The sequence below is a fragment of the Colobus angolensis genome, unplaced genomic scaffold (genome assembly GCF_000951035.1).
Source record: "Colobus angolensis palliatus isolate OR3802 unplaced genomic scaffold, Cang.pa_1.0 Scaffold51, whole genome shotgun sequence".
NCBI lineage: Eukaryota > Metazoa > Chordata > Mammalia > Primates > Cercopithecidae > Colobus > Colobus angolensis.
The window spans coordinates 4,582,986-4,608,131 of record NW_012118599.1 but is presented as its reverse complement, the minus strand read 5'-3'; the positions used below and the strand labels follow the sequence as shown (position 1 = coordinate 4,608,131).

The 25,146-nt window shown below is 37.4% G+C and overlaps 1 protein-coding gene across 3 annotated transcripts in view; it reads left to right on the top strand.

Moving 5' to 3' along the window:
• EFHC1 (EF-hand domain (C-terminal) containing 1) overlaps positions 1–25,146 on the top strand; it is a 131,077-nt gene that overhangs the window by 62,427 nt on the left and 43,504 nt on the right. For all 3 annotated transcript variants that reach the window (XM_011960235.1, XM_011960234.1, XM_011960236.1), the window contains 4 exons: positions 8,284–8,504; positions 13,340–13,480; positions 22,065–22,278; positions 22,668–22,815. In XM_011960235.1, coding sequence (XP_011815625.1) covers positions 8,284–8,504; positions 13,340–13,480; positions 22,065–22,278; positions 22,668–22,815 — 724 coding nt within the window. The remainder of the gene's footprint in view (positions 1–8,283; positions 8,505–13,339; positions 13,481–22,064; positions 22,279–22,667; positions 22,816–25,146) is intronic.

The window sequence follows — 25,146 nt, the reverse complement described above, 5'->3', positions numbered from 1 at the left end:
GTCTAACTGACTCTCAAAGGCATTTATCCAATGGGTGATTTTTATTAAATTCAATTAAACAGGATGTAAGTAACTTCTATGGGAACCATTTCACGTGCTAAGTGTTATGGAGGACAAAATGTAACTCCCATTCCTAGAATCCTATCTTTCAGTCATTTCTAGTATCATTAAGAAGACAAGGCATATAAAATACATAAAGCTGTTAAGTAATAACACGAGTATACCAGATTATCTAATTATGTAATTAGTTAAGTCATGCAGACAGAGGTCAGAAGGAGAAAGGTGTGGGCCTGAAAAACTAAAGAAGTCTTTGTGAAAGTGCTGGGATTGGACCCAGATTTAGAATGGCAGAGAACAAAGGGCACACTGGAAAGAAGAACAAGAACAAAGGTTGGGAATTAGGAACAAGTATGGCATGTTTGGGGGCGTCCAAGAGATGGTGGCTAGGCAGAGTTTGTGTTAGACAGTAATAGGAAATTGTGGGAGTAACTTTCAAAAGTCCTCTCAACCAGGGCCTCCTGTTAAGTAGCTAAGATGAATCAAAATTATATATTTATAATGGATGAAGTTAAAATATCAGAAATTCTGAAAGTTATTTCTTTGTCAAGCACAATTGCATATTACCAATAGGTGGCAGGTAATGTCAAAATGGGACATTTTTTGGTTTACCAAAAGCTTTCTACTCAGCTCTTGAACCCAAGGAACCAGGTTCTGAAAGTCTAAATATGTCAGTTATCCTTCAGAGTGGCTTTCATAGTTTGATCTTGCCCTTGCCTGTTAGGTGAATCTTGAACACCCCTTGGACCTTCAGTGTTCCAGAAAGTTGGATGTTTTTCCTCACTTTCTGTGCGTCTTTATTGACTCACTCAGTCATTCAAATAATAATAATTGAACATCCATATAGATGAAGAAAACACCATGCTAGACAATGGAGATCTGAAACTACTATAAGCCCCATATCTCAAAGACTTTACAATCTGATGAGATCAACATACAGATCAATGAAATAGAATACATTGTCCAGAAATAGATGCACACATATGAGGTCATATGATTTTTGACAAAGGTAAAAAAGCAATTAGGTGGAGAAATGATTGTCTTTTTAACAAAATGTGCTGGAACAATTCAATAGCCATATGCAAAAGTAAATAAATGAATAAACTTCAACCCTTACCTCACCATACGTGAAAGTTAACCCCAAATGGATCGTAGACCTGGGCAACAGAGTGAGACCCTGTCTCAGAACAGGGGGAAAAAAAAGCAAATGTAATCAAAACAAAAATTGACAATTGGGACCTAATTAAACTAAAGAGCTTCTGCATAGCAAAAGAAACTATCAACAGAGGAAACAGACAGCCTACAGAATGGGAAAAAACATTTGAAACAGTGCATTTCACAAATGTCTAATATCCAGAATCTATAAGGAACTTAAATCAACAAGAAAAAAACCAAATAACCCCATTGAAAAGTAGGCAAAGGACATGAACAGACACTTCTCAAAAGAAAACATGCAAATGGACAACAAACATTTTTAAAATGCCCAACATCATTAATCATCAGTGGGATGCAATCATACCAGTCAGTATGGCTATTATTAATAAGTCAAAAAATAACAGATGTTGGCAGGGTTGCAGAGAAAAGGGAATGCTTATACACTCTTGACAAGAATGTAAACTAATTCCGCCCCTGAGGAAAGCAGTTTGGAGATTTCTCCAAAAATAGAACTACACCAATCCCATTATTAGGTATATACCCAAAAGAAAATAAATTGTTCTATCCAAAAGATATTTGCACTCATGTTTATTGCAGCACTATTCACAATAGCAAAGACATGGAATCAACGCAGGTGCCCATCATTGGTGGATTGGATAAAGAAAATGTATTAATGGTACATATACACCATGGAATACTATATGGCCATAAAAAATAAAATCATGTTCTTTGCAGCAATGTAGATGCAGGTAGAGGCCATTATACTAAGTGAATTAACACAGAAACAGAACACTGGGTACACATGGACACAAAGATAGGAGCAATAGACACGAGGGACTCCAAAAGGAAGAAGTAAGGGAGAGGGGCAAGGATTGAAGAACTACCTATCAGGTACTCTGTTCACTATTTGGGTGACAGGATCAATAGAAGCTCAGACTTCAGCATCATATAATATACCTGTGTAACCAACCTGCACATGTACCCCCCGAGTCTAAAATTTAAAAATAAATAAATAAATAACAAAAGTTTTGCTTTCCAAAAGACACTGTTAGGAAAGTGAAAGGAGAAGCTAAAGATTGGGAAAAATATTTGTAAAACATATTTGACAAGGTACTTGTCATAGGATATATAAAGTGGCTCTTAAAACTTAGTAAAACAACCCAAATAAAAAAAATAGGTAAAGGATTAGAATAGATACCTCACCAAAAGCATGCATGTATGACAAGTTAGCACACAAAAAGACATTTAGCATAGTTACTTATTAGAGAAATGCAAGTTAAAACCATGTAAGATACTACTGTATACCTACTAGAATGTCCAAAATTATAAAGACTGACCATACCAAGTGTTGACTAGGATGTAAAGCGGCTGAAAATTTCATACACTGCTATTGGAAGGTAAACTGAAATAACCACTTTGAAAAATAGCATGACAGTTTGTTTTTTCAAATTGCATATATATCTACCATACAAACCAGCCATTCTTTTCTTGGGTATTTGCCAAGAGAAAGGAGAACGTATGTCCACACAGAAACTTATGTGAAAGTTTATGGCAGCTTTTTTTGTAATAGCCAAAAGTTGGAAAGAATGCAAATGTCTATCAACAGTTAGTGAATAAACAATTATTGTATATCAGTACTTTGGAATACTACTGAAAATAAAACAATTATTGATGTATGAAACAACATGAATGATTCTCAAAGTAACTATGCTAAGAGAAAGAATTCAGACAAAAATACATGCCTTATAATTCCATTGTTGTAAAATTATTGAAAACACAATATAAATAAGCAAAATAGATCAATGATTGCATGAGGATGGTGAGAAAGTGAGTTAGATTATAAAAGGGCATGAGGAGACTTTTGGATGTGATAGGTATGTTTATTATTTTGATTATAATGATGGTTTCATGGGTAAATACATATGTCAAGCAACATCAAAATTGTATACTCTAAAAATGTGCAGCTTGTAGTCAATTACACCTCAGTAAAGTAGTAAAAATATAAATTCATATCTAGATATGTCATAGTCAAATGTAAGAACACTAGATTCAAAAAGATCATGAAAGCAGCTCCAAATAAAAAGGGAACCCATACAAGGATGGCAGTTAGAATGACAACTGACTTCCATAGCAACAGTGATTACCAGAAGACAGTGAAGTAATATCTTCAGAATGCTGAGAAAAAATGGAATTTAATGCCTAGAGAAACTGTCTTTCAGGAAGAAGGTGAAATACATTTCCAGGCAAACAGATGTTACTAACAACAGATCCTTACTGGGAAAATTCTAGAGTATACTTCAAATGGAAAGAAAATGATTGCAGAAGTAAGGTCTAAGATACAAGAAGTCATGAATAAAGAAAATAGCAAAGTGTGGGTAAATCTAAATAATTATTAACTATACAAATTAAAAGAACAATATTGAATTTGTGAGAGTTAAAAATATCAAATAGAACCAAAATGTATTACAGTAATAGCATAGGAAAGGGTGATAGGATTAAATACATAACAAGTTTTGAAAAATGTTGTTTTTTTAACTTTTATTTTAAGTTCAGGGGTACATGTGCAGGTTTGTTTTATAGGTGAGCTTGTGTCATGGGGGTTTGTTGTACAGATTATTTTGTCTCCCAGGTGTTAAGCCTAGTACCCATCAGTTATTTTTCCCGATCTTCTCCCTCCTCCCACCCTTCACCCTCCAATAGACCCCAGTGTATATTGTTCCCTCCCGTGTGTCCATGTGTTCTCATCATTTAGCTTCCACTTATGAGTGAGAACATGTGGTACTTGATTTTCTGTTCCTGCATTAGTTTGCTAAAGATAATGGCCTTCAGCTGCATCCATGTTCCTGCACAGGACATGATCTCATTCTTTTTTATGGCTGCATAGCATTCCATGGTGTATATATACCACATTGTCTTTATCCAATCTGTCACTGATGGGCATTTAGGTTGATTCTATGTCTTTGCTATTGTGAATAGTGCTGCAGTGAACATACACTTGCATTTCTTTATGATAGAATGATTTATCTTCCTTTGGGGATATACCCAGTAATGTGATTGCTGGGTCGAATGGGTAGTTCTGTTTTTAGGTCTTTGAGGAATCACCACACTGCTTTCCATGGTGGTTGAACTCATTCACACTCCCACCAACAATATATAAAAGCGTTTTTAAAAACATACTTAAGGTATAGGCACATATCTTTAAAAAGATAGACAAATAAGTATCAAAAGAAACTGATGAAGTATAAAAACTGATGAAGCTATATTAGTATAATACAAATAGACATTTGGGCAAAAAGCTTTGATTGACATGAAGAGGATCATTACCTATTGCAAGAATATTTTATTTACTAGGAAAATATAATGATTCTAAACTTAAATGCAGTTAGTAACATGGATTCAAAATATAGGAAAAATTCATAGCACCATTATTGAATGAGACTGGAAAAATACACCATAATAGTTTGAGCCATTAAAACATTTCTTTCAATAGTTATTATATCAAAAAGACAAACCAATAAACATATATATAAGACTTTAATAACATACTTATTATTCATTTAATAAATATGTATATACTTACCCAACACCTAGAAGATTATCATTCTTTTCAAACACAAATATCTGTAAAAATCAGTCTTAAAAATTTTTTTTTTTTTTTTTTTTTTTTGAGACGGAGTCTCGCTCTGTCACCCAGGCTGGAGTGCAGTGGCCGGATCTCAGCTCACTGCAAGCTCCGCCTCCCAGGTTCACGCCATTCTCCTGCCTCAGCCTCCCGGGTAGCTGGGACTACAGGCGCCGCCACCTCGCCCGGCTAGTTTTTTGTAGTTTTTAGTAGAGACGGGGTTTCACCGTGTTAGCCAGGATGGTCTCCATCTCCTGACCTCGTGATCCGCCCGTCTCGGCCTCCCAAAGTGCTGGGATTACAGGCTTGAGCCACCGCGCCCGGCCTCAGTCTTAAGAATTTTTAAGGCTAGCTATTGTATACCATACTTTCTGATTTCAACAAAATTAAGTTAGAAGTCAGTTTTGGAAATATAACGTGAAAAAAACCATGTATTTGGAAATTGAAAAGCATATTTTCAAATAACCCATGAGTTAAAAAAAATATTGTCAGAAAATACCTAGAACTGAATGGTAGCAAAGACTCTTAAAACTCTAAAAAAAAGAGGTACTTGGAGGAAAATATATAGCTTTAAATGCTTACTAAGAAGAAAGATGACAATAAGTTGGGCATATTTCTTAAAAAGTTAGAAATCTAAAGAATTTAAAAATTAAAATATTAAGAAATTAAAAGGAAGGAAATCATAAAATAAGAGTCTGAAAATAATGAAATTGAAAACAAAGGTAACAGAGAAGATTTGTCAAGTCAAAAGTCGTTTCCTTGAAAGGACTAATAAAATGACAAACTATAGACAAGATTTATGAAGGGATAAACAAAAGAAGACACATATACACAATATTAAAAATAAAAGAAGAGGCCAGGCACAGTGGCTCACACCTGTAATCCCAGCACTTTGGGAGGCCAAGGCAGGCGGATCACTTGAGGTCAGGAGTTGAGACCAGCCTGGCTAATGTGGCGAAACTCCATTTCTACTAAAAATGCAAAAATTAGCCCAGTGTGGTGCTACACACCTGTAGTCCTAGCTACTTGGGAGGCTGAGGCAGGAGAATCGTTTGAACCTGGAAGGCAGAGGTTACAGTGAGCCAAGATCGTGCCACTGCACTCCAGGCTGGGCAACAGAGCAAGACTCTGTCTCAAAAAAAAAAAAAAAAAGAAGAAGCATTCTTTAAAATGCCATAACTATTAAACATAAAATAAAAGAATAATACAACTTTATGCCAATAAATTTAAAAACCTAGGTAAAATGAGCAGTTTTTTGTTTGTTTTTGTTTTTGAGATGGAGGCTCGCTCTGTCACCCAGGCTGGAGTGCAGTGGTGTGATCTGGGCTTACTGCAAGCTCCGCCTCCTGGGTTCATGCCATTCTCCTGCCTCAGCCTCACGAGTAACTGGAACTACAGGCGCCTGCCACCGCACCCAGCTAATTTTTTTTTTCTTTTGTATTTTTAGTAGAGACGGTGTTTCACTGTGTTATCTAGGATGGTTTTGATCTCTTGACCTCGTGATCCGCCCACTTCAGCCTCCCAAAGTGCTGGGACTACAGGTGTGAGCCACCGTGCCCAGCCAAAATGAGCAGTTTTAAAAAAGTATAACTTGTTTATGAAGAAATAGAAAACCAAATATCTTCAACATTAAAGAAATAGATTTAGTTTAAACATTTCCCACAAAAAAGCCAGCAGATCCAGATCATTTTACAGAAGATTTTTGACAGATATTTAAAGAACAGATAATTCTTAGCTTAACACAAACCCTTTTAGAGAGAAGGAGAACTTCTTAATTCTTTCATTTAAAAAGGCCAGTGAAACCAAAGTCACCATGAGAAAGAAAACCTACAGTCATTCTCAATTAAGCAGATATATGCAAAAATCCTAAACAAGATATCAGTAAACCAGATCCAGCATTATATGAAAAAATAATTTGTTGAGCAAACAAAGGCAGATGACTGGACAGCACACATACATATACCAGATCTGCTGGAATATTGTGTACTAAGGGAAGTACATATAGTCAGAAGCTGTGTCACCCATTGCCCATCACTTCCTGGGGAAGCTCAAAGGGAGGTAGTAGGGTTGGGAGCAGACATAGGGAGAAGGATCCCTTGGACTGTAGAACTTTTATTAATAAGATGCATTATTAGGGAAATAGCAGGCCCTCCTTTGCCATGATCAAGGGCCGGAGTTCAAATTTTATGCCTGTTATAGCAGAAAGTTAGCCTTATTCCTGTTTTTCAATCTTAGTAATTACCAGTTAGGAGAACATCAGCCTACTTTTCATCCCCGTTGTGATCAGGGTTCTGTGCCAAAGCTTTGTGGTTACAACTATAGGATGTGGCACTCTACTAGAACTGATTGACTCTTAAGATTTCCTTGGATGCCAAGCTGCAGGTAATCAACCATTTTTTTTTTTTTTTTTGGTTTCTTTTTTTTTTTTTCTTGAGACGAAGTCTCACTCTATCGCCAGACTGGAGGACAATCCCAGCTCACTGCAACTTCCGTCTCCCAGGTTCAAGCGATTCTCCTGCCTCAGCCTCCCAAGTAGCTGGGACTACAGATGCCCGCCACCATGCCTGGCTAATTTTTTATATCTTTAGTAGAGACGGGGTTTCACATGTTGGCCAGGATGGTCTCGATCTCTTGACCTCGTCGTGATCCGCCCACCTCAGCCTCCCAAAGTGCTGGGATTTCAGGCGTGAGCCACCGTGCCCAGCCCAGGGAATCAATCTTAAACAAGTTAATTCTTAGTTCTCATGAAACAGTTAAGACAAGACTGGAATTATTTCACAAATGCAAGATTGATTCTACATTTGGAAATTATTTATTCCCACATGAATGTATTGTCATCATCTCATTGACTGTCCCTGCCTCCTGTCTCCAGGACTAGCTTACAGTGTCCTAATAGCAGTGATTACAACTGAAATGAAACCACTATTTATATAATTTTTTAGTATCTGTCTCCCTAAACAGAATATTTTCTCCATGAAGTCAGGAATTGTATCTACAGTGTTAATTATTGTAATCCCAGTGTTTAGCAGTGCACCTAATACATGATGGTCACTAGTAATTGTTGGATGAATGGATAAACAGGTGGGAAATTGAGCTAAATGACTTCGATCTTTCCTAGACCTAAGACTTTACCCTTATAGAAGGACATTTGTTCTTTCCTCCTGTAGTGATTTCTTCTAAGCATTAATTTGCTAAAATTAGTGATTTGTAGTGATAGTTTGAGCCGAATATGGGAGAGAGACTTTACAAAAACTTTATTATGTATGTGTCCTATCAACAGATGGATATACACAGCCATGTGTTCTAGTGGGAATGTAGGGGAGACCCTGACTCTTGACCAGAGCAAAAGACTGCACTCCCTCAGGTTCTCAAGAATGGTTGTTGTATGTCAAGTCTTTCTTGACACACTCATTCCTTCTTCTTTTCTCTCTAACACCATCTTATATTAGAGAACTTCCCTCAGTGTGTGCTGGAAATCTCTGACCAAGAAGTGTTGGAATGGTATACTGCTAAAGACTTCATTGTTGGGAAGTCACTCACCATCCTTGGGAGAACTTTCTTCATTTATGATTGTGATCCATTTACTCGACGGTATTACAAAGAGAAGTTTGGAATCACTGATTTACCATGTATTGATGTGAACAAGCAGGAACCACCTCCGGTAAAACAGGTAATCAGGTAGTACTTCTTAGTGTGGTGAGAAAACTAATTTTTTGAGGTAGAAATTTAAGAAAAAGAAAAAAGACTTCTATGCAAATATTTGATAAATAATGGACAAAGTATATGTAATACAGTAGTTCAGAAAAGAAGAAATGCAAATGGCAAAAAAATTATGAAAAGACCCTTAATGTAACTGATAATCAATGAAATAGAATGAAAATAATGATGTTTTTGCATCTGTTCAATTTTAAAAGATTCACGATATTCAGTGTTTGCCCTATATGAAGAAATGGGAATTTTCATATACTGTTTATGGGAAAGCCAATCAGAGTAAACTTCCTGAAGGGCAATTTGTTGTCTATTTTATTTTGATAAATAAATAACATATATTTTTTCTGGCCGGGCACAGTGGCTCACGACTGTAATCCAGCACTGTGGGAGGCCAGGGCAGGTGGATTACTTGAAGTCAGGAGTTAGAGACCAGCCTAGCTAATGTGGTGAAACCTTGTCTCTACTAAAAATACAAAAATTAGCCGGGTGTGGTGGTGCGCACCTGTAATCCCAGCTACTGGGGAGGCTGAGGCACGAGGATTGCTTGAACCTGGGAGATGGAGGTTGCAGTGAGCTGAGATCACGTCATTGCACTCCAACCTGGGCAACAGAATGAGAGTCTGTCTCAAAAAATACATAGATATATCTGTTTCGATATATATATTATAACTCATTATGGTTTATAATATATATGATATTGGATATATATGATGATAGGACACATACATAATATAGTTTATATTATGATATATAGATATAGATGTATCTCATGTCTTTTACCTAGAAATATACTTTGGGGACTCTAAAAACATGTGGAAGAATGTGTATTGTAGCATTATTTATTAAAAAAAGTGTGAGGAGATTGACAAAATAAATGATATCCATTCATGAAATGGATGTATGAAAATACATCTATTCATACAATTAAAAGATAATTAAAATACACCCATTCATAAATTAAAAGACTACTGTGTGTGTAAAATATCACTGGGCCCTTTCTCCTCAAAAGAAAGGCATGAATAAAATGATGAAATGATTGAATCCTTCCAGCCAGGGCCCTGCCTTCCCCTCCAACAGCTGCTCCTCTTGCTTGCACTTGGCCTCCAGTCGTACTGAGTTCTGTGGTTCTGCCAGTACAGCATCTTGTTTTACTCCCAGGAACTTTTGCTTGTGCTCTTCCTCCTTGAACCACTTTTCTGTTCTTACATGCAGCTCTTTTTTATCCTCCAATACCCAGTGTAGGCTTCCTCTCCAAGAAGTGTTTTCTAAAGATCCAGGTAGGGCTAAAAGCCTTTCCTCTCTATTCCTGGGGTATTCTCTGCCTCCATAGGGCTAAAAGCCTTTCCTCTCTATTCCTGGGGTATTCTCTGCCTCCATCCACTAGCACTTCTCTATTATATTAAATTATCTGCTAGTGAATCTTTTGTACTAGATTGTAACTCCCTTGAGGCCGGAGACTATGTCCTACTCATCTTTCTCTCCTAGTACCTAATACAGTGCCTAAAAAATAGGAGGTATATGTTTCTTGAACTGGACTGAAGAAAATTGGCTATGAAGGTGTTCTGCAAAAAAGAAGTGGTGTCTTAGGCAAAACTTTTAGAAACAATGTTTTATAGAAACAATTACAAAGAAGGATTTGGATTTTGGTATGCTATGAGTTCCCAGAGGCAATACAATTTCTGGAAGGAAGTGTGGGTGATAATACCTCTTGCTGTCAGTTTTTTCTCTGATAGATTTCTTTATCAATGATGTGTTCATTGATTAAGAATGATGATAAACCCTCTCCTGGTGTATATGGATTGTGAAAAGAAAAATCATTATGATAAACCCTCTGCCCCTAAGTTTTTTGGCAGCAGTTGATGCAGTATATAGGGGAAAATAGCATGGGATCAGATTTAGATTTTGATCAAGGGAACTATTTTACCTCTTCAGTTTATAGATAAGGATGGTTGTCTAACCAGGAGGTAGAGTAGTGAGAGATTGCAACACAGTGATGCCCTTTGCTTAGTGAAAGGACTTTGACCTATTTTTTTTTTTTTTTTAAAGACTGGGTCTTGCTTTATCTCCCAGGCAGGAGTGAGTGGTGCAGTCTTGGCTCACTACAACCTCCACCTCTCAGGTTCAAGCTATTCTCATGCCTCAGCCTCCCCAGTAGCTGGGACTACAGGTCGTGCTACCACACTCAGCTAATTTTTGTATTTTTAGTAGAGACGGGTTTTAACCATGTTGGCCAGGCTGTTCTGGAACTCCCTACCTCAGGTGATCCACCCACCTTGGCCTCCCAAAGTGCCAGGATTACAGGCATGAGTCACTGCACTGGCCTGATCTATCTTTTGAGCCGATGAAAGCTTTTGAGTCTTAGAATACCTCTGTTCCCCATCCTTATTACTATCATCTTTTTTTTTTCTCCTAACCTATCTTGAAGTAAAGAAAAGAGAGGGAAGCCCTGTATAAAGAGCAGAGGGAACTGAAGATCTACTGTAGATTTTAGTTGGTTATTTTGCTCTATCCCAGCCACTTTGTGTAATAAAACTAATTTTATATAATAAAACATCTATACATTTGGCACATTAATTACAGTATTTGGTCAGTTTCTTTCCCATACTTTCTCTATAATAAATAGCTCTATAGTAAACAAATTTCATCTGTCCATGAAATTTGTTGGAGACAAATAGAATGCCGATTACTAATCAGCAAACACTTTTTAGTCATTACACCTCAGTAATTTTAACCCTAAATAACATAAATGGAAACCAGGGATAGGAATTTGTAGCAGAGTCTAGAGGGATAAAGCTAGAGCCAAGCCAATGGAGGGATAGAAGTAGATATGAAATGGATATATTCAATTCGAGAGGCATGGCACTTGTAAGTCAAGCTTCTCTGCTAGATCAGGAATAAGTAAACATAAATGCAATAGCCAGATGTGTTTTCTCTCAGGCTGGCTCCATCTGGAGGCATACTGGTAGGGAAAAGAAAGAAACCAGAATTAGGAAAGCTAATCTGCTGTGGAGACTGCTCCTGAAAGCAGTATCTGAAGGTTGTGGTACTCTTGGGTTCTATGTATACTACTTGCTCAGTTGAAGATGTCCAGACAGAAACTGTGGTAAGTGGATCATATGAGCAGGAGTATCTAGGAGTGATGATATCCATAGTCAGATGAGTGTTCATCTAGTTTACAACAGGACCCACCCAAGCAGTAGCTTGAAGTATGAGAAGCAAGATGCCAGGATACCATGAATATGGACTGATATTTAGGGAAGGTCTTTAATCCAGGCAGGGAAAGTGAGGTATATTCAGGAAAAACAGGTAATCTGTTAAAATACAATAGGAATTTGAGAAGAAGGCCCAGAGGCTTTATAGCTACCTTCTTATTGCAAAATCCTCAACCCTCAGTGACCTCCCTACTGGCACCCCCAGCCAGGATGCTCTCATTGTGTGTTGTTGGTACAAGTGCAAAGCAAGTTCAGATACCACCACTTTGCAGTTTCTGCCTAGCCTCCAGAGAAAACTCAACTGCTTAGCACGTAGGCCATCAGCTCAGGGTTCCTCTGCCCATAGTAACATGTACATTCACTGAGTAGTGGTTTTGCAATTGAAGCAAATTAGGTCATTTTCCATCTGCTAAATCTACTAGTCATATTCTAGCCATGACTATCACATTAACTACAGTCCCAACTAGTGACTTTGGGGTCAGTGTTCCAAGTAGTACGCCATGGACAAACTTAATAGTCCTTTGTTGTTGAAGAAATACTCTGTTATAGATGGTACTAGGGACTATATGGACTTACTTGTTAAAGTGCCTGAAAATAATACATAAAAAGATTTTGTGGAGGTATATACAAGAGAAAATGTGTGCTACAAGCTGAATTTCCTGAGAAAGCATAGCAAAGAGGAGTCAGGAATAAATAACCCTGCTGATGTTTGCCTATCATTAGATGAGGAGGAGGAAGACTTAGTCTTTGACCTGAAGTTCTTAGGGAAATAAATCTTAGCATCCTACAGTGATGCTTCAGGCTCTTCATGGAGCCTAAATGAAACATACAAGCTCAACCTATATCTTCACGCAAACTCATTAAATAACCTTTGTATCTGAAAGGTAATTTCCTAAATTGAACTTTTTCATGAAGAAAGGGGGTCCTGTGTGGACAAGAGATCTGAGTTCTCAGAAAACTATAGCTGTCATCCTGTTCTGTGAGGCAGAAATCAAGAAATAAAAAGGTTAGAAATATGGATGTAAGTAGGAGAAAAAGTCGCTTGAATCAAGTTCTTACCACCTTTCCCCTATCACACATACACTCACTCTCTCTCTCTCCCCCCACTCCCCCTCCCTCCCTCCCTCACTCCCTCCCTTCCCCCCCTCCCTCTCTCTCTCTCTTACTTTGGGTGAACTGAGGAAACAGTTTCCGGGTCTGCTAGGGTAAGGTGCACATCCTAGAGCAAAGAAGTCATACACAGACCCATGCTAGGATGACTACAGGGTCATTTGCATTGGGACTGAGGTGGGACTAGGTCCTGCTTTTGTAGTAAGGGGTCAGTTTACATCAGCAATAGTTTCTCTCTAGCCCTGAGAGTTACTTTAGAGCATCATCAGTTACTTCTGTGATCACTGAACTTGATGCAAAATCCACAAAGAGGAAGGGGATAAGTTGTTTTTTCTGACTGTATTTGTTTATATAGAAAATATATTTGAATAAGTATTTTCTAGAGTTTTTTTCGTTAAACTTACAGTTATCTTTAATGTAATTTTAACACAAGTAGCATTTGCCTTACGTCTTGCTTCCTATATATCTCCAGGAGTTGCCTCCTTATAATGGTTTTGGACTAGTGGAAGATTCTGCTCAGAATTGCTTTGCTCTCATTCCAAAAGCTCCAAAAAAAGATGTTATTAAAATGCTGGTGAATGATAACAAGGTGCTTCGTTATTTGGCTGCACTGGTGAGGCTAATTTTTATATACTAAAGATTCTCTTCTATCTCAGTACTGCGTATGATTGTTTATTTTGTCTGTAAGCTATAGATTAACAGCTGTCAGAGTTATGTGTTGACTCAGCCAACCATTGTATCTAGTACCCAGCCTTCAGGGAGGTTGGATAGTATTAAGTATGGTGCCCCTGAGCTAAGACCTAGATCAAGTCCTGTCTTTCCCAGTAATCTTTCTTAGATCATTAATCTCTCACTCTTAACACCTCAAATGTTGACAGACCTTTTGCCTCTTTTATTAAGTAACTATGAAATTGCTTAATATTCAAACCATGTGTGTATCTGTGTGGCTTTTTCATATACTGTGATTTCCTTGAGGTTAGGGACCATGTCTTAGTAATTTACCTGTGATATCTTGCCAGATATCTTGAGAAGTTATGTGACTAATAGTTAAGAGCATGCAGTTGGAAATAGACATACACTCAAGTTCTGCATATCCCATTAATTAGCTGAATTGTATGAGATAAATTATTGATAGAAATTCAAAGTATAAGGTCTTTAAAATGGAAAAAAAATGTAGACTAGGAACCTAACCATTTTTTTAGAAATATGGACATAAATAGCAGAAGTTGAAATAAGTTATATCTGGGAATAGGAATTAGGAGCTGGGGGTAGGAGGTGTCAGGTGACTTTTCAAACTACATACATGTTTTTTAAAATGATAAAAACTAAGGTAAAGACAACTGAATAATAGATTTTAGAAAATGATTGTACAAAGCTTTAAATAAAAAGGGAGTCCTGGCTAAAAACAAAATTTTTAAAGAAAACAACAGAACAGCAAAATGTAGGCCAACTAGAGCACTCTCCATAAGAATTCTGACCAAAAAAGTTTTTGTAGTACTAGATTCTTTCAGTTACTGTTAAAATTCAAGCGCCTTGTCAAATTATGATATGGTAACTATAACTCCTTAAGGGCAGGAATCATGTCTTTCTAGACTTTATAGGTACTCATTAACTGCTCGTTCAGTAGGCAAAATAATTTATTTCTGCACACATTATCCATGAGTAAGGCAATACAATATTTTACCCATTTTATGTTTCAAAACTTAAGAAACAGAAAGGTTAGTTATCTTGTCCCAGATCCAGTGCTGCTTAGACAGGGGTAGGACTAGAACTCAGCCTTCTGGCTTTCAACCCAGTATTCTTTTGATGAAGAACTAGTTTCATACTTAGGATTAGAAAAGGGAAAGGAACTCATATGGGTTTGTAAACTGCAAAATTGTAAGCTTACCTTTGATACATGAAAAACCTGGAAAAATTAATACAAAGTTGATTACAAAAATGGCTATGAATAGTGTTAGATATTGCTAACTAAGGAGAAAGGATAAATTTCTTTTGATTGCAGCCTTCTGTACTCACAGACAACCTGGTCAAACATGATAAATCACAAAAAGTTAAAGCGTTTGCAGAGGACTTCTATTCCTAGCCATGATAGACCGGATAATTTGGATCAGCCCTCTTGCTGAGGGGTGTGTGTGTGTGTGTGTGTGTGTGTGTGCGTGTGTGCGCGCGCACGCACGCACGTATATGTATATGTATGTGTATGTGTATGTGTATGTGTGTTACCACTTGAAGGTGCTGAACAACTAGCAAGATGTGAAGAATCACAGAACAAGAACCAGGGAAACAATGAGAACCTCAGAAGTGAACCTGACATTTGGGGCCATTTTTCCGCTAGGCGCATTTGCTGATTTCAGAAGACCCACCTGTGAAGACAAACATTGGAATCTATTTAGGGCCTGTCAAAGGCAGAAGCTCCTGGTAAACCCTCTGTGCTTCAGTCTGTCTGTAGCTAATCTTTGAAGGGACTATTGTCTGTCTTTGAATTATAGTCCCTGATTGTCTCAGTTTTACAAATCAGATTAAGGTGATCCTGGATTCTAATAACCCCAGGTGACTGTCAGAAGCAAACAAATTCTCTGCAGATGACATCATTTTCAGCTTCAATTTATTCCTAGAATTTTAAAAATACAGTGTAACAATATTAATAATACAGTGTTCAGAAACAAGACAAGATAACATAAAGTGACCAGAAATAAGAGACTATAGAATATACCTATAGGGACTTCAGATACTGGCATTATGAAACTTAAACTTAAGCCGGGAGCAGTGGCTCACACCTGCAATCCCAACACTTTGGGAGGCCAAGGAGGGTGGATCACTTGAGATCAGGAGTTTGAGACCAGTCTGGCCAACATGCTGAAACCCCATCTCTACTAAAAAAATACAAAAATTAGCCAGGCATGGTGGCACGCGCCTGTAATCCCAGGTACTCGGGAGGCTGAGACATGAGAATCACTTGAACCCGGGAGGCGGAGGTTGCAGTGAGCCAAGACTGCATCACTATACTCCAGACTGGGTGACAGAGCAAGACTCCGTCTAAAAATGAAATGAAATGAAATGAAATAAACAATTTAAAAAATTTAAAAACCCTTTGTTTACCATGTTAAAGAATAAAATTGAGATTTTCAGCAAAAAATGAGAAATAAGCCAAAAAAGTCTGTTTCAGTTTTGAAAAATCATCACATTAACAGAATAAAAGAGAAAAATTAGATTTTGAACATTTGCTAAAATCAATCTGATTTAAAAATAAAACTCACATATACCCCTGAACCTAAAATAAAAGTTTAAAAAAGTAAAAAATAAAACAAAACTCTTAATAATAAAAAAAGGAATAAAAAGGAGTTTCCTTAATCTGTTAGAGGGTATGGTGAAAAGTCTACTACAAACAGCTTACTTAGTGATGAAATGTTGAAAGGGTACTTTCTGAGATTAGGAACAAGGCAAGACTGCTATCACCCCTTCTGGTCAACATTGTTCTGGAAGTCCTAGCTGGAACAGTGAAACAGGAAGTGAATAAACAAGCATACTGATTGAAGAGGAGAAAATAAAATTGTCATTATCCAAAATGAACAATTGTATATACAGAAAATAAAGAATCTGCCTTCTACATTAGGGAAGTCAATATACAAATAGCAACAAAGAAAACATAAAGTTAAAAAATACCATTTACCATAGCATCAAAAATATTAAATTCCTAGGTATAAATTAAATTCCTTGGTATAATACTTTAGGTGTTACATACAAAAGATACGTTACATACAAAAGATATGTGTTACGTATCTTTTAGGTGTTACACACAAAAGATATGTTACATTCAAAAGATATGTAACACCTAAAAGATATATCTTTATCATACAAAAGATATGTGATATCTTTTACATACAAAAGATATGTAACAGGTAGATGTTACATACAAAAACACTTTAGGTGTTACATATCTTTTAGGTGTTACATACAAAAGATATGTTACATACAAAAGATATGTAACACCTAAAATATTATTGAGAGAAAATTAAGAAGACCTAAATAAATGAAGGGATATACCATGTTCATTGGTTAGAAAATTCAGTATTATAAAAATATTTTCCCCAAATTGATCTATGGTTTAAAAGTAATTACAGTCAAAAAATCCAAAAATGTTTTTATTTTTACAGACAAATTGATTCTGTAATTTAAGTGGAGAGGCAAAGCACCAGGAATAGCCAAGATACTCTTGGAGAAGAGCAAGATCAGTGGATTTTGCTCACCAAAATATCACTCTGTATTAAAAGTCACAGTAATTAAAACAACATGTTTTTGGTGCAAGGATAGACAAACCAATGGAATAGAATAGACAGCCCAGGAAAAGACATATGATAAATACAGCACTGCAGAGGGGCTGGGAAAGGAAGATGTTTCTAATCAATGATATCAGAACAATTAGATATTCATGTAACAAAAGAGAAGAAAATTTGACCTCCATCTCACACCAAAAGTGGCAATCAAGTCTAGGTAGATTGAAAATCTAAATGTGAAAAGCAAAACAATAAAACTTCTTAGCAATAAATAATCTTAACATTATAGTGGGGAAAGATTTATTTAGTGGGATACAAAAAGACAGTCATGTTTTAAAAATGGATAAATGGCCAGGCACAGTGGTTCATGCCTGTAATCCCAGCACTTTGGGAGACCAAGGCGGGCAGATTGCCCCAGCTCAGGAATTTGAGACCAGCATGGCCAACATGGCGAAACCCTGTCCCTACTAAAAATACAAAAAATTAGCTGGGCATGGTGGTACATGCCTGTAGTCCTAGCTACTTGAGAGGCTGAGGCAGGAGAATCACTTGAGTCTGGGGGGCAGAGGTTGCAGTGAGCTGAGATTGCGCCTCTCCACTTCAGCCTGGGTAACAGAGCGAGGCTCTGAATAAATTAAAATAAAATAAAATGGATAAATTTGACTACATTAAGATGAAAACTTTCTGTTCTTCCAAAAAACAGCATTAAGAGTGTAAAAAAAGGCAAGCTTCAAGTGGGAGCAGATGTTTAATACAGAAATCAACCAAGATCTTATATTCAGAATATGTAAAGAACACTCTGAAATCACTTAGAAAAATGAGCAAGAAACTTGAACAGGCATTTCACAAAAGAGGATATCCAAGAGGCAACTAAACATATAAGAAGGGCCAGGTGCAGTGACTCACACCTGTTTTCCCAGCACTTTGGGAGGTCGAGGCAGGAAGATCGCTTGAAGGCAGCCTGGGTAACATAATGAGACCCTACCTCTACAAAGATAAAAAAATAAATTAGTTGGGCATGGTGGCATGTGCCTATAGTCCCAGCTACTTGGGACACTAAGGCGGTAGGATCACTTGAACCCAGGAGTTCGAAGGTGCAGTGAGCTATGATCCTGCCACTGCACTCCAGCCCAGGCAACAGAAACCCTGTCTTTAAATATATGTACATATGAGAAGTTGCTTTGCTTGTTAGTAACTAAAGAAGTGCAGATTACAATCATAGTGAGTTGCCTCTACCCACCCATCAGAATCATTAATATGTTGATGAGAATATGGAACCATAGGAACTCTCATACTCTTTACTAAGAGAGTATACCCACTTTGTAAAACACTTTGGCATAATCAAATATACTAGATTGTGCTAAGGGTGCAATATATGTGTACCAAAAGATAAGAATGTTTATAATAGCATAATTCATAATAGCAAAAATAGACCTAAATGTCTACTACAAGAGACTGGATAAGTTATGGCCTATTTGTGTCATAATTTGATTTCTGTTCAATGAAAATTAATGAACTACAGCTACTAGTAACAACATGGCTGAATCACATCAACATAATTTTGAATGTAAGAATCCAGACACAAAAGAATGCATGCATATTATGTAATTTCATTTATATGAAGATTAGAAAGCAGACAAAACAAAACTTTATGGATGTCTGCTTTGTAGCAAAACTAAAGAAAACCATACAATTCAAAGCAATGACCTGTTCGGTAGGGGAAGGATAGAATATTGATTGGGAGGTTCTGTCAGCGTTCTGTTTCTTAACCTGGATAGTGGTTATATGGTTGTTCACTTCATTAAAATTCTTTTGGCCATACATTTTGGTATTTTTATTGTTGTTTTGGGTTTTTTTGTAGTTTTCTCTCTGTGTTACTGTTCACAGTAAAAAAAATTTAAAAGAAAGCCAACAGAACTATTAGTAAAGAAATAGTGGATATCTTCATGTGGGCAGGAAAAAAGAAGTGATATTCTGGTCATGGTAATTTTCAGATGTTTTCCCCTGACCTATTTGATGAAATAGAGAATGTATTCGTTAGACTCATTACAAAAGTTCTTGAGGAAGAAAAAGGGTGCTTGACAATAAGGGGAAAAGGTTTATGAGTGAGGTGGGGACTTCAAAAGAAAATATATGGAAATTCAAAAAGCAGGGAATATGCTAGAGAAATGATCAGAGACAATTAAGTCCCATGGAGGTCAGACAAAGACACGGGATGTGTTCTGAGAAAACAGTGTATACTAAGTTCTGATAGGCAATTGGTGCCTAAGCAAAAGTATGCTGGTAAACTCTCTGGGACTGAGAGTGGAGTGCTGGCTGAGAAACTTGGCAAAGCTTTGGAAAAGCATAAGAAACATGATTTGAACTGTGATCTTCAAAGCAGCTGAATGTCTTCCAAGAGATATACAAGACAGTACCATCTGTGGTGTTTGTCAAGAAAATATTACAGCCTCTGTTTATTTTATTTACTATAAGTACATTTATTTTATAGCCTCTGATATTTTTATATGTGCCTTTTAATGCACAATGTTTATATAGAAGAACATATGTTTAATTATTAATTCATTCAATAAATATTAAAGGACTACTCTGGGCTAGATATGGTTCTAGATACCAAAGGTACAGTGGAGAACAAGATAGACAAATATTTGCTCTCATGGAGCTTACATTCTAGTCAAATAAATACATTGTATAAGGATAGGTAGTAACGTGCTGTAAAAAATAAGGCAAGACAGAGAATGATGGGAAAGGGGCTCATTTATATCAGCAGAATGGGGAAAGCCTCTCTGAGGAGGTCATAGCAGAGCAGAAACCAAAGGAATAGCTGAGGGAGCCAGCCAGGGAAATATCTGAGAGAGCTGCCTGTAAGACCGAGACAGTGTGCAGTGAATGGAGGGCAAAAAGGTGGAAATGACAGGTCGGGGGCCAGCCGGGGCTCTGCAACCAGTGGTATAACAAGGCCAGAGGAATGGGCTGATGGGAGCAGTCCAGGTAACAAGAAAGAATAGATAACAAGCTGCAGAGAATTTAAAAATAAAACCAACTAAAAGTTGGTCTGTTTCTTCTTCTTATCATTTGCCTGTAATTCTAAACAACATCAGTGATACTCTTCCCCAAAGGGATGGCTCCTCCCTACAGTAGAATTTCAGTTAATAAGTGTAAAAGAAAAGTGGGAAGTAGAAAAATTATCATTATGCACACACTGCTGTAATCACGGTTGCAGATAAGATCCAGCAATGGCTGCTAAAATTAGTGGGAAAACCTTTGAGGAGAAACAGGATTCCCATAATCTCAAAATATCTCCCGCAAGATGTTTTGTAATTGCAAAGGGAAATACAGTAACTTTAAGGGAAGAAATCCAGCAGAAATCTTAACCAAGTGATCAAGGTTAGTGTCATCCATAATAAGATATATTGACTTCATAAACTCCCTGGTATACACTAAAGACATGACATCTTTTCTGGGATACTTTTGCCAAAAATGCAAAAATGAGATGCATGAGGAACATTCAAGAAAATAATTGATCAGTAGTCTTCAAAAGTGTCAAAGTCATGAAAGAGAAGGGCAGATTGAGGAACTATCTATCACATATTGGAGGAGACTAAAGAGAAATAATAACTAAATGCAATGTGGGATCCTGGATGGGATCCTGAAACAAAAAGACCATTTGTCAGAAACAGGTGAAATTTGAATAAGGACTGTAGTTTATTTATTAATATCGTACTATTGTTATTTTCCTGGTTCAGATAATTGCACTAATGGCTATATAGGATGTTAACATTAGGAGAACCTTGGTGAGGGGCGTGAGAATTCTCTGTAATATTTATGCAGCTTTTCTATAAATGTAAACCTCATTCCCAATAAAGACAATAATTTTTTTTTAAGTTTTATAGTACTCTTTCCTGCCATGGTAAACCATTACCATTGTCACCCCCAATGGCCCTGGTATGCCCCTGCTTAGAACTTTGTATTTTATTCTAAGTGTGACAAGAATTCTTTGAAGGTTTGAGAGCAGAGGAGTGATATGATTTGATTTTTATTAACTATATTGTGATTGTTTAACATTTATATTTTTACTACATGGGTGTACAATCCAAATGATTTGGAAACTATTAGATGAGGGAATGATATGAGAAGATTATTTCACTAAGAGAAAAATCTAATGACTTCTTTAATAGATGAAGAACTATTACACAAACAATCCCATGGGCTTAATGAGAAGATGTGCTACAGTTATAGTATGAGTGGATTTTAGGAATAAGCAGAGCTGTATTAAGGTTTGTTGGAATTTTTTCCTTAGGGGTTGTGTGATCACTCTGCAATTTGATTTAGAAAAAGTCTTGTCTACAAGGTAGTTTCTCAGAATCACTTTCAATTCTTTGATTTTATATTACTCTTATCCCCTCTTCTTAAATTTTTTTTTTACATTATGTATATACATTTGCTTAAAAAACAAAACCTTACTTAATCATCTTAGTGTTCATGAAGTTGAACATAATATCAGCCAACAGGTCTCAGCTAGCAGCCTGTGGTCAGAATGTAGCCCACATATATGCTCTAGTATACTGTGTTTGTTTGGGCTTCATGGTGCTTTAAAAGAGTTGGAGTCAGTACTTTAAAATCAGAGGTTTAAAATAGTAATCCACATTTTTATCTTTTGAAAAACTGAAAGATCTAGCAACATTGGGCCTACATTCTCACAAGGTAACAGTTGCGTTGGTGCGGCCTCCCTTGGGAAGCCTCCCTTAGATGAGGCATGTTCTTCCCAGAGACACCAGAGTTCCCCCATAGATGGTTTGTTTATATTGTAAGAACCCAGACTGCTTCATTTATATCCTATACCTGGCCCCTGTAGGCATTTAAGTTTGCACATCTGCATAGACCATGAACCTTCATAATATCCTCTTTTCTTCACCTTTGTAGGAATCCCCCATCCCAGAAGACAAAGACCGGAGATTTGTCTTCTCTTACTTTCTAGCTACTGACATGATCAGTATCTTTGAGCCTCCTGTTCGCAATTCTGGTATCATTGGTGGCAAGTACCTTGGCAGGACTAAAGTTGTTAAACCATACTCTACAGTGGACAACCCTATCTACTATGGCCCCAGTGACTTCTTCATTGGTGCTGTGATTGAGGGTAGGTCTAAATACAGTCCAGAATTTCCTACTGGCTGCCTGAATGAGTTCTTAGTTGGAATTTAATTCATTTTACTCTTGTAAGAAGCAATTAGATTGTATTGCAACTGAGATAAAGCTACTATCCTTGTATATATGGTATAATGTGTTAATCGCCTTCCTAATCAATTAAACTCTAAGTTGATTGCATTTGTTGGCTACAGATGTCGACAGTAAGTTTTGTAAATACTGAGCAAATGACTGCATATTAGTATGTCATTTAAAGAAAGCTCATTAGTTTCTGTCATAAATGCATAACTGTGAATTTATCATAGGAGGGTTAATACTATTTTACTTCTGATTGCGTGAGAGAACATCACCAAGCTAAGTGTACTGCTACCTTCTCTCCAGTATTTGGTCATCGGTTCATCATCCTTGATACAGACGAGTATGTTTTGAAATACATGGAGAGCAATGCTGCCCAGTATTCACCAGAAGCACTCGCGTCAGTTCAGAAACATGTCCGAAAGCTAGAAGCGCCTGCTTCAGAATCAGAAAGGTATGTGTTTGATTGCTAGGGTTTGGCACACTCAAGATATTCAGGAATTAATTCTGACTTTGAGTAATCACATTTTAGATTTTCCGATTTCTCTCACCAGGTGGGAATTATTAGACATAAACAGAAGGTCCCCTGTGTCAGTGTAATAACTTAGAACTTTTTCATATTTATTTAGCAAATACAGTTGACCCTTGAACAGTGTGGGAGTTAGTTTCTGCACAGTTGAAAATTCATGTATGAGTTTGACACTCCAAAACTTAACTACTAATAGCCTACTCGTGACTAAGCCTTACTGATAAACAGTTAACACGTATTTTCTATGTCGTATGTATTGTATCCTGTATTCTTACAATACAGTAAGCTAGAGAAAATAAAATTAAGAAAATCATAAGAATGAGAAAATTATTTACTATTCATTAAGTGGAAGTGGATCATCTTAAAGGTCTTCATCCTCATCTTCATGTTGATTAGGTTGAGGAGGATGGGTTGATTTTGCTCTCTTAGAGGTGGCAAAGCAGAAGAAAATCCAGGTATCAGTGGGCCTGTGCAATGCAAATTCTTGTTGTTCAAGGGTCAGCTATAATTATTAAATGCCTACTATGTGTCAGAGACTATCACCAGGCCCTTGGACTTTTATCGGTAAACAAAGTAGACAAGAAGTTATCTCCCACATTGAGTTGACCTTCCAAGCAGCAGGAAATAGACAATAGCACAAATAAATTATACAGTATATTGGGTGATGAATACTGTAAAAAATGGAGCAAATTAAGAGTAATAAGTATTTCTGGAGAGTGGCAGTAGGTTGTGAAGGTAGGTCAGGGTATGTGGTTGTACCTTGAGGTGACATTGAACAACCACTTGAGGGGAGTTAGCTGGGTGGATTTCTGGAGGAAGTGCTTTTCAGGAAGAGGAAATGGTGCATGCAAAGGCCCTAAATGCTAGCATATCTTGCTTAAAGTATTCAACAAACATTGGGAAGAAGTAGGCCAGTGAGGGTGGCTGAAATGGAGTGAGTGAGAGGAAGAGGAGTAGGAGATGGAATTAGAAAATTAACAATGGGCTAGATTGTGTAGGACTTACTAGGTCTTTGGAAAGGTGCTGGCTTTTTTCTCTGAATGAAATGAGCCTTTGGGAGCAGGGGCATCTGAATAGAGGAGTGGCAAGATTTGATATATATTTTAAAAAACTATTCCGGCTGTTTTATTGAAAATAGATTAGGAGAGAGATTAGTTAAGAGACTATTGCAGTATTCCAGGCAAGAGATGGTGATGACTGGGCCCAGGATGGTGGTATCAGTGGAGGTGGGGAGAAGTGGTCTGATTTGGATATATTTTGAAGGTAGCACCAATTGGACTTCAGACAGATTTTCTAGGGGATGTGAGGGGAAAAGAATAGTTAAGGAGGACTCCAAGATGTTTGGCCTGAGCAACTGGAAGGAAGAAATTGCGATCACCTGAGATGGGGAAGATGCGGGCTGTGGGTAGAACAGTTGCCTTCTTTGTTGTTTGGGGTGGTGATTTCAGTTCTGAATATATTGTATATTAGGTTTAAGACAGCCAAGTCAAGAACATATAGTCTGTTGGATATGTAAATCTGGAGTTTGAGTGAGAGGTCTGGGCTGGCGATATAAATGTGGGAGTTGTTGGCATATAGTGATATTTTAGGCTGTGAGACTGGATGACATCTCTCTCTCTCTCTGTGTCTCTCTTGAGACAGGATCTCGCTCTGTCACCCAGGCTGGCATGCAATGCTGATAGTGGAGTAATAGCTCACTGCAGCCTCAAATTCCTGAGATCCTCCCACTTCAGCTTCTCAAGTAGCTGGAACTACAGGTACATGCCACCATGCCCAGCTAATTTTTAAATTTTTGGTAGAGACGGGGGTCTCAGTTTGTTGCCCAGAATTCCTGGGCTCAAGTGATTCTCCCTCCTTGGCCTCCTAAAGTGCTAGGATTACAGGCATGAGCCACTGTTCCTGGCCTGGATGAAGTCTCTAAAGGAGTTAGTGTAGATAAAGAAAAGAATGGCTCCAAGAACTAAGCTCTGGGGTCCACCAACACTTAAGAGTTAAGGAAACTGGAAAGGAAAACCAATGAAACAGGAAGAAAACCAAGTGAATGTGGATGCCATCATGTATGCCAAGTGAAGAAATTACAGGTAGTTCCTTGTTTACATGGTAGCGTAGGATTGTAAAAAAATAACATGCAAAACAATTTTAATAATCAAAGGGAAAATGTACAATTGTTCTGTGCCCTTTAAAAATTTTTGTCACTGCCAGGCGCGGTGGCTCATGCCTGTAATCCCAGCACTTTGGAAGGCCAAAGTAGGCGGA